This window comes from Aulonocara sp. 'chitande type north' Nkhata Bay, linkage group LG1 (assembly GCF_057382095.1).
Source record: "Aulonocara sp. 'chitande type north' Nkhata Bay isolate Kocher_YH1m ecotype deep benthic linkage group LG1, A_spYH_male_GT1.1, whole genome shotgun sequence".
Taxonomy (NCBI): Eukaryota; Metazoa; Chordata; class Actinopteri; order Cichliformes; family Cichlidae; genus Aulonocara; species Aulonocara sp. 'chitande type north' Nkhata Bay.
Window position 1 is genome coordinate 1,377,760 of NC_141344.1, and position 16,193 is coordinate 1,393,952.

General features: G+C 44.2%; 2 protein-coding genes across 2 annotated transcripts; both read left to right on the forward strand.

The window, feature by feature from the left end:
• The first annotated feature begins 1,349 nt into the window (after positions 1-1,349).
• On the forward strand, positions 1,350-2,320 carry LOC147338432 (protein C19orf12 homolog). Its single transcript, XM_086298002.1, has 3 exons — positions 1,350-1,440; positions 1,547-1,728; positions 2,089-2,320. Exons 2-3 carry the CDS (start codon positions 1,563-1,565, stop codon positions 2,316-2,318), a joined length of 396 nt encoding a protein of 131 aa, XP_086154128.1. The 5' UTR covers positions 1,350-1,440; positions 1,547-1,562; the 3' UTR covers positions 2,319-2,320.
• An 8,103-nt stretch (positions 2,321-10,423) lies between these two features.
• Positions 10,424-11,569, forward strand: LOC147338433 (protein C19orf12-like). The gene is made up of 2 exons (XM_086298014.1): positions 10,424-10,586; positions 11,331-11,569. The coding sequence occupies exons 1-2, from the start codon at positions 10,424-10,426 to the stop codon at positions 11,567-11,569; spliced, it is 402 nt and encodes a 133-aa protein (XP_086154140.1).
• Positions 11,570-16,193: the final 4,624 nt, after the last annotated feature.

The following is a 16,193-nucleotide window of genomic DNA, read 5'->3' on the forward strand; positions in this document are numbered from 1 at the left end:
AGTTTTTACTGATCTTCATATTTGGTTGACTTTGACCCAATTTTCACCAAATCAGAAATCAGCTTCTACCAAATCTCATAAACTCAGATTTTATTCTGAGTAGAAGAGAGAAAACACATCAAATGTTTAAAATGAGAAACTCTGATGGCAGCGACACATCTGTAAAGTGGGACAGCTCCATGCTTCCTCTTCTTCAACATCAGCCTGTGATGGTCTGTGAGCTGAGGAGGGCAGCAGTCCTGGCTCTGCTGCGTCCTGTTGCTGATGCTCCAGATGTTTTCAGCTGACTCACTTCCTATGAAGCTGTGCAGCTGGAATATTGACTTCAGTAGGTAACAGAGCTACATTATGGAGCAGCTTGTGTCTGAGCAGGGAGGAACCTTTAGAAAGGTCAGTATTACAGAAGCAGGTAGCCTGATGGATTAACTGGTAGGATCGTGGGAGCGTAGGAAAGAGCTTAGCTTTGTCTTTAGACACCAGTCCCAAATCTCTTATGGTCCACGCTGGTCTCGTAGCCTGGGCGTCCTCATAAGGTCCTGTACCAAAAACAAATCCATTGCAATGAATAGCTTTAAAGAAGAGATCGTGTTCTTAGTGAGGTGAAAGGTAAACTGGACCCACGTCAGTTTGCACAGAAGATGCTCTTGTAGCTGTTGCAGAGAATTAGTGTCACGTGGACCCAACAAAGATATTTATGGACTGTTCATCTTTAATACTGGACCACATATCTTAATGCAAAGGTTATCACAGCTTAAGGGTCACAGCACACTGATCAGCAGCAGAAGGGTGTAGAGTATGGCACCAACAGGTGGGCACACCTGTCCTGACCCGGCCTCACAGGCCACAAAGCACCAATCCCTGCTTCTGTCAGTGCGGCTCATTTAAACTGGAGGAGTGATTTACCTGACACAGCTTTGCTGTTATGACACAACATTAAAATGACAAAGTAATAGTACGAGAGCGTCTCTGGCTTTGCACTGTAAAAGTCCAAAGTTCATACTTATGTGTAGGTGAGCTTCAGGGTTCAGGATCTCAGGTGTTCCTCTGCACTGCTGCACCTGGAGTCTCACTGTGACATCATTAAAACCAGTCCTGAAAGACGTGCGTATAAAGCTAAAGAAGTATCCAACCGAAGGTGTCGGCTGGCGTGAAATATCGTTTCACATTGAAAGTGAAAATTCCTAACATGTGACAGTTGTTCCGGTGTTAAGGGTCCGGTTTGGTTTGTACGAGTAAAACAGGACAAACCAGCACATTTTCAGCATTATGTACTGGATGTTTGCAGAGACAATCCAGGTAATAATGAAACTTAAGAAGAACTGGAAGCCACTTACACCTCCACCCGCCCCACAGACATCTTGATATAAAGTGGAAGCGGGATGCTCAGGTCAGTGTTTCTGTGCACAGCAGATTATCAGCTCGCACACTCAGGACAGCACGGTAAGACGTTTATTCTTATTCATGCTGCATTATTAATATGGATGTGTATTCTGTTTTAGTTCATAGGAACTTCTCGGTGATCAGTTATCATATTTTTCTCTTACAGGAGATTCACCAAGAAGATGGAAGCGAAAGATGAACATATCGAAAAACTGATTCATGAATTATCACCTGATGTAGAGAGAGAGCTGAGAAACACCTGGATGCGCCTCCTCAAAGGAACAGTTGTGACGGGAGGATGCACATTAGTATGCGCGGCTCTCTTTGGACCTGTGGGGTTTGCTGTTGGTGAGTGAATGAATGATCCAGATAAGAGGGAACTGTTCCTACAGTGGGTAATACTAAGAAAATAAAAACAAAATAAAGTCATTGTTTCTGAACAATGAGACCCTAACCCTATCTGAACAGATAACATGGAGGAGAAACACATACGGGGACAAAACCATAAATCGGATCATTTTTCTTTGGCTTTTACGAAACTTGTTCACAGTAAATATAAATCTATTATTAAACAGATAAAAATCCTCAGCTGTGTTTTCTGATGTTTTTATTTGGGATAATTCAAACACTTAACCTTTTTGTGGAAACAAGACTGGATACCAAACCTGGTTCTGACTTTCCATTCACCCTCTCTTCTGTGTCTCCTAGGTGGAGTCATTGGTGGCCTCTCCAGCTGGCTGACCAGTAAAAAGTTCAAGTCTGTGCCTGAGATCCTGGGGGAGATGACTGATGACCAGAGGAGAGAGCTCTTCAACGCAATCAGGCGACATTTACGTGGCCTGGTGTGGAAAACTGCTGAAGACCTCATTGATAAAGTGATGAGAAATCCTGATCTCAAGACCACAATTATCAATTTGTTAATCGGAATGTTAATGTGAGAACAGGCGTCTTAACATTTATGACTCTGTGTGTGTGTTGGCCTTCGTGATGGACAAACACAGTCAGTGAATTTTAACCAGACGTATTTCTCAGTTAGAAACATAAATTAGAGATAATCTGTGCCGGAGTAGAAAGTCAATGTATTTTCTTCACTCTGATTCAAATAAAAGAAAAAAACTGCTGAACATTTTTGTGTCCTTACAAATGATTTCATTCTCCTGAATAAAGTACTCCACATACTGTGCAAATGTAAAATATGGAGAATTATACTTGAAGTTGGCAGCCGGTTTTCTCAGACCAACAGCTCCTAAAGGTCAGACATCAGTTTCCTCCGGCATGTTCATCTTTAGCTCCCTGCTCGCCTTTTTGGGTTTGGAAGACAAAGAAACGTCAGAAGGTGCAGCTGAAGAACATCAACAGCACGTTTATGGAAAAAAAACGAGTGTAAAATCCACACGCAGCACATGACCAGCTTACCCACATTCAACAAACTCAGATGTTAAAGTTGTTTGAATGAAGCTGAAAGGTCAGACCAGGTGTAACCAAAGGGTGCAGTTAAAAGCAAAGGTGATAAAGAGCTTTAGGTTTCCCGTGAAATCTTAAGAACTTCGAGGTGATACACGAGATCTGAGCTGAATGTTTGGGCTGAAGTGTGTGAACAAGATGAAGCAGAAAAGCTTGTGTTTCAGTGAAACACTGAGAGTGTAATCAGACCAGTCCAGCAGAAATCCTGCAAACACTTCAGTGTGAAACCAGAGAGAAGACAGGATGTCCATTCTGAGGTCTGCAATTTCTCTGTACCATTACACTGCGCACTGACTGAGAATACAAGTATCTGAACTTGTTCTTCAGGTTTTTACATTAAATGGAACATTTAAAGGTAATCCATTCTGCTCATTTAAGCTCCGATTCACAGTCTGTATCTGATCCTGGGCCTCAGTGCAACCACTCAGCTCATTGCATCTGAAAGAAGCGCTTTTAGCTCCTCCCCCTACCTTCCTGTCATGTTTGGGTCAAATCTGACCAATTTACAAATGATAAAACCCATAAATATTGTGTTTTACATCCGATTGCCTATGGGTCTTATGACATCCTCCACAGTATGCACTATATGAAAGTGATAAGCACCTCTTTAGTTGAATTTTGAACGTTTTAATCAACTTTGTTACATCTCTAATGTTCCCGGCCATAGAAAACACCATAGAAAATGAATTGGAATCCAACCTCCACCCCATTTGGCCTCCAACCCCCTGAATGGCCCACTGAACTGACGTTTCTTATGTTAATTTAAGAGCTGTTAAGACTAACTGGTCAATTGTGACCAGAACACTAAAGTAGGGTGGGTGTTGGGTCTAAACTTAGACCCCACTGACCCTGGGACTTATTCCCGTGAAGGACATGCATGTGAGAATGTGTGTGTGCACGTGTGCAAGAATGTCTGTGCGTGACTTCCTGATCACAACTGTTTCTAACAACATCCTGGTCATAAAGAGGGTAATCTCCCCCACACCCAATGTATGGTTCAATTCCTGTATTGGTTCACCATACACAACACAGTGAAGCCATAAAAAGGGCAGGAAGCTTACCAAACATGAAACAAACCTTCACAAGGATCAGAATCAGAATCAGAAAGGGTTTTATTGCCAAATGTTGAGCAGGTTTACAACATTAGGAAATTGCTGCGGTACTTAGTGCAAACATACTGTCAGATAACGCTTAAATAGACATAAAAATAAGACTTAAAAGTGCTAAGAAGATAGATATATACATGAGTGCAGGTGGTGATCAGTGCCAAACATGGAATGATGCAGTGAACACAGCGTAGGGTCATGTGTTAGTGGTGGGAACAGTCATGTGGTTATTGTTCATGTGTCCAACAGCAGAGGGGAAGAAACTGTTCTTATGGCGAGAGGTTCTGGTGCGAATGGACCGGAGCCTCCTGCCTGAGGGGAGCAGGTCAAACAGACTGTGTCCAGGGTGAGAAGGGTCAGCTGAGATCCGAGCTGCACGCCGCAATGTCCTGGAGGTGTACAGGTCCTGCAAAGATGGGAGTCTGCAGCCAATCACCTTCTCAGCAGAGCGCACAACACGCTGCAGTCTCTGTTTGTCCCTGATAGTGGCTCCAGCGTACCACACGGTGATGGAGGAGGTGAGGATGGACTCGATGATTGCAGTGTAGAATTGCATCATCGTCCGTGTTGGCAGGTTGAATTTCTTCAGCTGCCTCAGGAAGTACATCCTCTGCTGGGCTTTCTTAATGACGGAGGTGATGGTGGGCTCCCACTTCAGGTCCTGGGTGATGGTGGTACCCAGGAAGCGGAATGAGTCCACAGAGGTGATGGGGGTGTCAGTCAGGATGATGGGGGGGAGTGGAGCTGTGTGCTTCCTGAAGTCCACAATAATCTCCACTGTCTTCTGGGCATTCAGCACCAGGTTGTTGTGGCTGCACCAGGACACCAGACGTTCAAGCTCCCTCCTGTAGGCAGACTCGTCCCCGTCCGAGATGAGTCCAATAACGGTGGTGTCATCTGCAAACTTGATTAGCTTGACAGACTGGTGGGTGGAGGTGCAGCAGTTGGTGTACAGGGAGAAGAGCAGAGGAGAAAGAACACAGCCCTGAGGGGAGCTGATGGTCCGGGAGTCCGAGACATTCTTTCCCAGCCTCACGTGCTGCTTCCTGTCCGTCAGGAAGTCAGTGATCCACCGGCAGATGGGATCAGGCACATTCATCTGGGAAAGCTTGTCTCGGAGATGGTCTGGAAGGATGGTGTTGAAGGCAGAGCTGAAGTCCACAAACAGGATCCTGGCGCAGGTTCCTGGGGAGTCCAGATGCTGCAGGATGAAGTGTAGGGCCATGCTGATGGCGTCGTCTACAGACCTGTTGGCTCTATATGCAAACTGCAGGGGGTCCAGGAGGGGGGCCGTGAGGGTCTTGAGATAGGAGAGAACCAGGCGCTCAAAAGACTTCATGACCACAGATGTCAGAGCCACGGGTCTGTAGTCATTTAGTCCAGTAATCCTAGGTTTCTTGGGGACAGGGATTATGGTAGAGGACTTGAAGCAGGCAGGCACATGACATGCCTGCAGTGAGGAGTTGAAAATGCCAGAAAACACTGTGGATTTACTTCCAATATTTGTCGCATTTGCAGCAAATTTACTACAGACTTTGATCAGGAAAGTGAGCCGGCGCACTCGTGCGTCTGAGAAGACGCGGACTGCAAACTGCTCTTCCTGGGATCTTCCTTTCCAACGTACGCTCACTCCGGAATAAGATGGACGAGCTGGCCCTGATGAGAAGCATGAACAGAGACTTTGCCTCCTCCTGTGTCTTATAGATGTGCTTGTGATAAAACACTACAGCCTCCCCAGAACCTCGAGAGGCTGGGGAGGGGGACAAAGGAATTCCTTTGATCACAGAGTTGAAACAATGTAGAGATGGTAAGCATAAAAATGACAACATTTAACAATTCACTTTAACAGTGGGGGTGCACACAACAAGGGGGTTAAGAAAAAGTACTCATGATTGGCTGCTCCTCACAAAAAAACACCTTCACCTCTCTGTGACAACATCCAGAACAAAGAGTTAAGTCTGTGAAGGTTCTCAGTCATCCAGGTCATCGTAGTCAAAGGCGCTTGCAAAGAAAAGCGTCTGGACTTCTTTAAGTTGCTTGAAGATGTTTCACCTCTCATCCGAGAAGCTTCTTCAGTTCTAAGGTCAAATGGTGGAGAGTCCCAGATATAAACCTAGTGGGAGTTTCCCCCCACAGAGCGACAAAGGCCCCCTGATGATCCTCTAATCGCCTGAGCCAAGGTGTGAAACTGGGTGTGGGTCCCAATCAGGATCAATGACATCCCGGTGCATTTCAGACCCAGCAACACGCTCAGACACAAACACCCGAAAGACAAAACTCCAACACACAGACTTAACAATGTGGTGTTTGCTGTACAGTGCAGCGAGGAATGACCAGACCTCTACATTGGAGAGACCAAACAGCCACTTCACAAGCGCATGGCACAACACAGAAGAGCCACCTCCACAGCAGTCCATCTGCATCTTAAGGTCAAAGGTCACTCTTTTGAGGATGCCAATGTTCACATTTTGGACAGAGAGGACAGATGGTTTGAAAGAGGAGTGAAGGAAACCTTTTATGTGCACTGTGAGCGACCATCTTTGAACAGAGGTGGTGGTTTACGACACCAACTGTCTGCCATCTATAATCCAGTTTTGAGATCCCTCCCCAGACGCCTTAACGCCCACTCACATCCTGGGCCATCTGACCTCAGGAATTCGCATGATAAGGTGGAGCCAGGTTTCACAATGAACTCACTCGAACCCTGGCTGATTGTGACCCACACCCAGTTTCATACCTTGGCTCAGGCGATTAGAGGATCATCAGGGGGTCCTTTTGTCCCTCTGTGGGGGGTATCTCCCACTAGGTTTAAATCTGGGACTCTCCACCATTTGACCTTAGAACTGAAGAAGCTTCTTGGATGAGAGGTGAAACGTCTTCAAGCAACTTAAGGTGTCCAGACGCTTTTCTTTCCAAGCTCCTTAGACAACAAAGAGTTAACAAAAAAGTGCTGAGAGCAGGAAATACTGTTCGTACATGGAGCTCGATATTAGAACTTCTGGTCATGTCACACAAGTTATCAGGACACAAACATTAACAGGAAGTCTTTTAAAGGTGTAGCTGAGCCAACATTAAAATGACAGCGTAATACTACGGGAGCATTTCTGGTCCTGCACTTCAGGGTTCAGGATCTCAGGTGTTGCACCTGGAATCTACACTGTGACATCATTAAAACCAGGCACAGGCCCTCCAAGGCCTATCTCCCCTCACCACACTCCCTGCTGGTAACTGATGCCCTCAGGGGTTGCGTTGGTGGTTCTTGGTGTCCGGGGCTGGGCGCTCAGGTATGTACCAGCTCACTCCCAGTGACTACTTGGCGGGGCCTGGTGCCTGTTGCTCGGTCAGGCCTCTTCCGGGGCAAAGGGGGCCCTCGGGCCTCCAGCCTCTGGGCCTGTGGCTCGGTTCACTCTGGCACAGCTGGCTGCCTGCAGAGCCGGCAGGCAGCTCTCCTCAGCTCTTCCCAGGAGGGTGGCACGGATGCTCCTCCGGTGGTCCTCCTTGGGCTCTCGCACTCTGGGGCCTCTGGATGCCTGCAGCCTGGATCTCCTCCATGCCTTCTTCATGCCCTGGGGGACGGGGCTATGGCTCTCTACATCCTCTAGCAGATCATTACATGTGGAAACCTTTTGAATACAAGCGCGCTGATCCACACAGGTGTTCACTGTTCATAGACATAAACTACACCTTTATTGGCTGCTACCTCAAAGCACATTGTGCGCTGTCGGTCCTGCGTGCTACAAAACAACATTCAATATTTAGTATTTACTGCTGTTTACACTTGGCTAGATTAACGTGATGGTGTTGTGTTTAGTATGTTGCTTTGTTGTTTTTGCTTGTTTTCTCTTCTTTTTCTCTCAACAGGTGATCCAGGAGATTTTTTTTCTCTTCTTTCTCTTTTTAAGTGCCCTTTCTCACTGTCCCTCTTCCCTTCTGTTTTTGTTTTCCTTCATCTTTCTTTCTCCCTTTCCTGTCCCTCAGTCATGTCTGTCCCGTCTGTAAAACTGAAAATAAAATAAAATAAATAATAACAACAAAGGTCGATCAAATGGACCAATACGGCAAGGCCGTGATGGTCCATTTGGCAAAGTAAATCCATTGGGTCTCCTTGTTGGTCTTCAGACAACAATTCTGACGGCTAAAGAACCAAATGGGACAGGCGAAAAAAAAAAAAAAAAAAAGAAATCATGAGAAACGCATCAGGGCTTCTTGTTTATCAGCTTTACAGAGAAAAATGCCTTAGAGACGCATCATACTTCACAGTTTATCCCAAAATGATGTATTGAACATATGTTTTCAGGTTTGAAGCAATTGATCTGGGCTATGCTTGGTAGAGGTATAATGCCAGTTACAAATCTCTCAACATGTGTACACCGTGCACCAATTTTGACAGAAAATACACAAACTGATACGAGGCTTTTTCCATCTTGTGGGGCTTACAAAAAAAAAGAAAGAAAGAAAAACACCCAGTCCTGAAAGACGTGCGTATAAAGCTAAAGAAGTATCCAACCGAAGGTGTCGGCTGGCGTGAAATATCGTTTCACATTGAAAGTGAAAATTCCTAACATGTGACAGTTGTTCCGGTGTTAAGGGTCCGGTTTGGTTTGTACGAGTAACACGAGATAAACCAGTCCAGTAACGTCCTGAAGAAATGAAACCGATGTGCTAATATGGTAAATGGGTTTATATTAAGACACTAATGAACACTGGCAGGGTCCTTACACCTCACAGAGTGGGTAACGTGATCACACAGGTTTGGATGTTTGGAGCGTCTGTTGGAAGCACCGAGACGCCGTAAACACCTACAGTTCAGAAGCACACGGCACAGATGTGACTCGATCAGGGTACTTTCATTTCTTATTGTCTCAAAAACGATTATGATACCAACTCATCTGTTAGTCAGTGAATGAATGAACTAAACAAAATGCTGGTCACCAAGTCAGAGCTTAAAGTTTTTGTTTGCTTGTTTAATATGAAGGCGAGTGAGCTTCAGGTTTCCGGTAAATGCCAGGCGCTGCTCCAGAAAGCAGGTTTATCAGATTCTTTCTGTTTCTGTTCCAGAAGAGCCAATCAGAGTCTTCAGTCGGCTCTGATCGTGTTCATCCAACATTTGTAGTGAAAGAAGCCGGGCTGTGCGCAGCAGTCTGTAAGAGTTACCATCAGAGGCTGCTGTTGAATCCATCTCCCCCGCTGAGCTGCATCATTTATTTGTGTTCATCAGCACTGGCTCTCTGTGCCTCCAGCCTCTTATTTTAACCACGTGCCGTGCTATCCACCGCCCCCTGCTGACCGTTAAAAAGAGTGCAGGTTTAAGGACCTTCAGTTTTGGCTTTACTCTTCAGACGCTGATGAGTTTAGCTCTTGTTCCTGAACAGAAACCTGGAGTTTCATCTCAGGATGAAAACCCTCAGATATTTACCTGAACCTGGTCTCTGGAATGAGCCCACAAACAAAAGCAGACGTCTGCGAGTGAAAAATTCCCAGTGTGTTCTTCCAGCATTCACAGAGACAACAGCCGACATCAGTGATGTCAGGGCGGAGTGATGGTGCTGGATCCTTCTGTCAAACTGAGACGAGACAAACCGCTCCAGTAACATTCAGCAAAAAGTGAAGAATAAAAGGTGTTTTTGTGTCAGCGCGACAGAAGAGTGTGAATTTAGACCCTGGTGTGAAGCTGAAATCCAGCTGAGCACACATCTGTGCTTATCTGTAACTTTAAATTCATTTCACTTTTACTGCACGGCACCAATTCACAACTGCAGTCGCCTCCAGCAGCTTTAAACTGTAAGGCTGTAAAGACCCTGCAACGCTGGAGAGGAACCCAACAATCAGACGATGCTCATGAGCAGCACCTGGAGTGGAGGCTGAGGGAGGGGCAGCCAAAAGGCCAACAGAGCTCCTGAGCTCAAACTACAAAGCTTCAAATCATTTCAGACATTTTGCAGTCACTGATGAAAGTATTGCAGTATTTATAGTTGTATGATGGAAATAATGAAACTGAAACTCACACACTGACACCTCACACACAAACACACACCTGCTATAAAGGTGTGTGTTTGTGCTCGTGCTTCATTCCTCTCAGGACAGCAAAGGTAAGAAACATAGATCATTACAGCTTTTCTGTCTTTCTGCTACTTGTCACTTAAACTTGATCAGTCATTGTTGATCGCACCAGCTGATCCATGTCGTCTATATTAGCTTATTTTAACTTTCACTGCTGTGGACGAGTCAGGAGTGCTTTTTAAAAGTTTGCGACATGAATCAACAGTCAAAAATATTATCAATGATTACAAATAAATCTGAATATTTTTCTTCTGATTAAATATTAGACTGAACGTCTGCTGCTTGGACCTTACAGGCCTGATGTGATTTGCTGCTTTATGAATAAAACTGAATTTGTTCTGACAGTAAAATTACATCACAGTTACATCCAGGCAGAAACTGACAGAATTTTACCCAAATACTTCATCAGTAAGATGAACGACAAAATAAAAAAAGATCTCCAACAACTGCTCGACAAATTATGGTCTGAGCCAGATCTCAAGGTCACCATGAAGAACTCGGTGAAAGGAGGAATTAAGACCGGAGGATGTGCGGTTGTTGGTGGGCTGGTTGGTGGACCTCCGGGGTTTGCTGTGGGTGAGTACATCAATTATCCATTTGTGAAGCAGACATTAAAGCAGCTGATGATCGGGCCAAATGAAACGAAAGAATCGAGGACACAGTGAGAACTTGGACAAAATCAATCAGATTTTTTATTTTATTGGGTTATTGGACTGATAGACTGCCATGTTCAAAAAATCTATAGGTATGTGGAATTGGGAGGAAACGATCCCTCACACAGAGCTTTAACTTCTCAACTTCAAAAATATAAACTGCTGTACGTGAACTTTTTGTCCATTTAAGTGCAGATCAGCAAACTGTGAGCGGTAAACTTTGAGTCTCCATCGCTCTGCTCTCTGCTGGGAACTGTTGAACCAAACCAACACATAAGTTGCAATGAAGTGAAAATTCTTTGAAGCTTTGTGGAGTTGAGGGGACCGAAGCATTTTAGCAGTCATGCGATGAACTTGAACCTCAGTCCCATCAGATATAATTTACTCTCAGTCTCCTCTGATGTTTTTAACGAACACCTTTTATTGCTTGTAATGCACAGACACACCAACAGAGGGCAGTAATATCTCTTCAACATACATTGTAAAATTACTATTACAACATCCTCTTCAAGACAGGCAGAAATATTTCTAACTGGAAACTTGATTCAAATAATCCGTCAAAAATATAACACGAATCGACACAGCGGCCATTTCCATGGTGAGGAATGAAGAGAAACAGCTCCTAAAGCAACATATGTGACTCTCCATCCACCCTCTTGTCTTCCAGGTGCAGCCATCGGAGGCATCTACAGCTGGAAGACCAGTGACGATTTCAAGCCTCTGCCTCAGATCCTGCGGGAGATGCCTCCTGCTCAATTGGACGAGCTCCTTAAATCAGTCATGGCTATTTTAGTTCATCTGAAATGGGAAACTGTAGAGGGCCTCATTGATTATGTGATGAAAGACATTCCTCTCAAGAAAGCAATCATTGATGAGTTAAAGCGCAGGGTGAAAACTTTAACCTGAGAACAGGTGTGCCGTGAGTTCTGGCTGCCTGCAGACTTTTCATGACAGTCAGGTCTCTGTGAATAAAGAGGTTTCATGTTGAACCCTGAAGCACACAGAGGAGAGAAAATCTTTCTTCATCTTTTTCAAATAAAACAAACTGATGAGCCTTTTTGTGTTTCCACAAATGTTCGCATTATAATGATTGAAGGTGCAGCGCTGCACGTGTACATTATGGATGTACACGTGGAGCCCACGATGATGCTGAAAGACCCGATGAAGTGATACAAGCTGCCGGTTCAGTTTAAGATCTACTTGAAACTGTAGGTAGAGTAGGTTGAAATCAAAGTCACGCACATACTGAACAAAATGACTTTGGGAGTTATAATTCGAGTACCATCTGCAAATTTATTTATTTCATATTTTTGTATTCGTGATAAAACTTGTCACATTTGTTTAACGCAGCATGACAGTTACATGGAAATAACATTTTCTTTTCTGTCTTTGTGACTCAAAATTTCATGTTAAAAGTTTCTCTACATGCGGGGGTGTCGTACCACGGTGGCTATCCCCGACGGGATCTAGCACGCGCTGGGCAGGGAGAGTGGACCCAGCTGACTCCGCCTCCATTACAACCAACTAGAGGTGGAAGTGACGTTTGACTTTAGTGAAAAGGTGAAAGATGAGTGTCGTTACACTGTGGTTCAGTCTGTGGGTTACAACAGAAAATTATACATTTATTGTTCTCACCTGTTATCGGACGGGATAAATTAAAAAACAAAAACAGGACAGTTTGGCTGATAATTATTTGGATCCCACTGAAACTGTCTAAACCAGCGGTGCCCAACCTTTTTTGCATTACGGACCGGTTTAAATCCGACAGTATTTTCACAGACCGGCCTTTAAGGTGTCGCGGATAAATACAACAAAATAAAACCAGTACCGGTACCAAAAAAGATTTATTCATAACACACGTGAAAAGACCCAGGGAACCAAGTTAATGATAAAAACGATAAAAACCATAGCCAACCAAGTTCAGCTTTCGTGGCCCGGTCCATGGCCTGGGGGTTGGGGACTGCAGCTCCAAAGAGCTCCAAAACTTCAGGAGTAGTTAGTCACTATAAGAAGTGTTTGTTAACTGAAAATCAAGAATGATGGATGCCATTTGTCCCTGATTTGGAAAGCCCAGTGCATGCTCGCAACGCATGGGAAACAAATCCTGTCAGGGATACTTAGCGTGGGACGACACGGGCACAGCTTGGAGGCTCAGCATGACCTTGAAACTTTCAACTAACCACACCAAAGTAAGCCGAGCTATGTCAAAGCTCGCAAACCCCCCAAAATTCCTTCAGAGGAACAACAACATGAAGGTGCTACTAACAGGATGGTGGAACTGAAGGTAGCGTTAAGAGAGTTGAGGACGCTTGGCTCGCAGTTTAAGTCCAGCATTGACAGCATTGGTAAAATGGGTGAGATGACCACCTGTGTCACAACACACCAGTTTGAGAGATCGAGCAGAAAGTAGAGCGCCGCCGCCTGCAGACAGAAGAACCTGAAGAACGTCTGGAGAGCAGCAGTGGCGAATTAGCAAAAGCAATGGAGCAAACTGCCTGGTCGAGGTGTGGCATGAACCGAATCCTGGAAAAGTGGAATACTCGTGTCACTATAGTACATTAAAAACTTGCTCCCCCATAGATTACTTCCCTGTGTCAAGAGAGCTGTTATCACAAATGAAAAACTGCTGGCACAGCTGTATAGTTATAAGTGACCATGGTCCTGTCTGTTAGCATTTACGGGTGGGTGGCTGTGGCTCAGGTGGAAGAGCAGATCATCTACTGATTAGAAGGCTGGTGGTTCGATCCTTGGCTTCCCCGGTCTGCATGTCAGATATCCTTGGGCAAGATACTGACCCCAAGCTGCCCTCTGATGCGCTCATCGGACTGTGACTGTAGATGAGTTTGCACTTGTGAATGCATGAATGAGGCATGTTGTATAGAGCGCTTTGAGTACTCCAGGAGAGCAGAAAAGCACTCTATAAGAATCAGACCATTTATATAGACGGAACAAAACGCTGAATTTATTACATACGTTAAAACCAGAACAGCATCGATTTTGGATCAAATACTGGCCAAACTAGTACCAACATAAGCTGGGAGGAGAGGAGAATTAATCAGCTTTACAAGCTCCAACATTTAAAGAGAAAAAATGAAATGGAAATTTCAGGAAAACAGATTAAACTCTTGGAACTTCAGCTTATTAAAAATAAAGACTACAACTACTCAAATCAACTTACTTCTTTTGACAGCAAAATATAACAAGTTACCCACTGACAAAGCGGAGAAAAAGCTCGCTCTGGCTCAAAACATCTTATTACAATCAAGGAGAAAAGGCTGGCAATGGGCACGGAGAACTCAGACATCACAGTCTGAGACAGCAATTAGGATAATTCTTCAGGAAACCTAATAATAGACCCCCTAGAAACTTACAGTAGTTTTAAGGTACACCACACAGATCAGAATGTCTCAATTTGACCAAAACACATTTATCAGTCATTTGCAATTTCACACAATGATGATGAAAATTTTTTTTATTTATACAGCACCAAATCACAGCAGCAGTCTCCTCAAGGTGCTTTATACTGAAAACCCCCAACAATCATATGAGCCCATGAAAGCATTTTGGCGACAGTGGGAAGGAAAAACTCCCTTTTAACAGGAAGAAACCTCCGGCAGAACCAGGCTCAGGGAGGGGCGGGGCCATCTGCTGTGATTGGTTGGGGTGAGAGAAGGAAGACAGGATAAAGACACGCTGTGGAAGAGAGACAGAGGTTAATAACAGATATGATTCAGTGCAGAGAGGTCTGTTAATACATAGTGAGTGAAGAAGAAACACCCAGTGCATCATGGGAATCCCCGGCAGCCTACGTCTATTGCAGCATAACTAAGGGAGGATTCAGGGTCACCTGGTCCAGCCCTAACTATATGCTTTAGCAAAAAGGAAAGTTTGAAGCCTAATCTTGAAAGTAGAGATAGTGTCTGTCTCCTGAATCCAAACTGGAAGCTGGTTCCACAGAAGAGGGGCCTGAAAACTGAAGGCTCTGCCTCCCATTCTACTTTTAAGAAAGCAGTCTTACATAAGGTGGAAAGATTAAATCTAGTTATAAAAACCCTTTTTATCAGTTCAACATAGGACTTAATTATCCAACCACTGATGTTAAATCAACTGACAAACTATGACCGTTTATTGAAGTAAGTCAAAGAAACACCTGAGCAATGGATAACTATGCCCATATCACCGATCAATGTTAAAATGTTAATGTCCAAAATGTTTAAAACAAACAAAAACCCCACTAGTGACAGGTGGTATAAAGCCCACCACCCCTGTATCTCTTGGTCTCCCCAGTATGGACAAATACAGTTTGGACGTCAGCAGGAAGATCGGGTGGTGGCTTTAAAATATGGTTTGAGAGGAGCGTGAGGAGGATAGGTCTTTATCTAAATGGCAGCTTTCTAACATTTAATCAACGTTGTCAAACTTATAACAACACTAAAAAGATATTTTTTTTTAAATTACAGTTAAGACACTTGATTTGATCTAAACATATGCCTTCAACACCACTATCCAATCTCACACTCCGTAAGAAAACCCCCACCATCGATCAGTTGGAGGCGTGGAGACGGGATATTCTGGAAAACATACAAGAAACAAAGGCTCGTTTAAAATCTCACAAACAGCCAGAGTCCAGAGAGTCTGGAATCCGAGACATTCCAGACTCATGTTGGAGACTTTCAGGAGAAAAAGGCTTCTTCACTCTGTATGGGACCGGTCAACACTGAAGAAACACTGGAAGACGTTAAAGTATAGTTAGGGCTGGATCAGGTGACCCCGAATCCTCCTTTAGGTGTAGGCTGCCGGGGGATTCCCATGATGCACTGGGTGTTTCTTCTTCACTCACTATGTATTAACAGACCTCTCTGCATTGAATCATATCTGCTATTAACCTCTGTCTCTCTTCCACAGCATGTCTTTATCCTGTCTTCCTTCTCTCACCCCAACCAATCGCAGCAGATGGCCCCGCCCCTCCCTGAGCCTGGTTCTGCTGGAGGTTTCTTCCTGTTAAAAGGGAGTTTTTCCTTCCCACTGTCGCCAAAGTGCTTGCTCATAGGGGGTCATATGATTGTTGGGTTTTCTCTGTATGTATTATTGCAGGGTCGACCTTACAGTATAAGCACCTTGAGACAACTGTTGTGATTTGTCTCTGTCATCCAGACTAAATCTAATATTGTTGGTATGCAGGCACCTTATGAAAACTGTGCTGTAAGTGTATAACCTAACAGCATTATGTTTAACTCAAAGGAGGATGACGATCCTGTCGTGGAGAAAAATGTATTTGCTGTCAACAGAAGTTACTGTTTGAAGCCATAAACCATGTATTGCACGGCTGGTTTCATATAAATCATTGTGTAAATCCATGTTGTGGTTTAAGAAAAACTAACAAAAATGTTTAAAACATGCTTTATTTTCACATTATTGAGAAACTCTACACATCATTCACTATTCGTCTGTTATGTGACGTTTTTATTAGTGTAGAATTTAAGACAGAAAATTCCTTTTCATGGTAAGAAAAAAGAAATCAGATATTCAT

What these genes read in the sequence shown, in the direction of transcription:
- LOC147338433 (XM_086298014.1), top strand. Translation starts at nt 10,424, where the DNA reads ATGAACGACAAAATAAAAAAAGATCTCCAACAACTGCTCGACAAATTA. An exon ending in ACCTCCGGGGTTTGCTGTGG is followed by an intron (nt 10,587 to 11,330) that starts GTGAGTACATCA and finishes CTTGTCTTCCAG; the next exon opens with GTGCAGCCATCGGAGGCATC.
- LOC147338432 (XM_086298002.1), top strand. Translation starts at nt 1,563, where the DNA reads ATGGAAGCGAAAGATGAACATATCGAAAAACTGATTCATGAATTATCA. An exon ending in ACCTGTGGGGTTTGCTGTTG is followed by an intron (nt 1,729 to 2,088) that starts GTGAGTGAATGA and finishes TGTGTCTCCTAG; the next exon opens with GTGGAGTCATTGGTGGCCTC.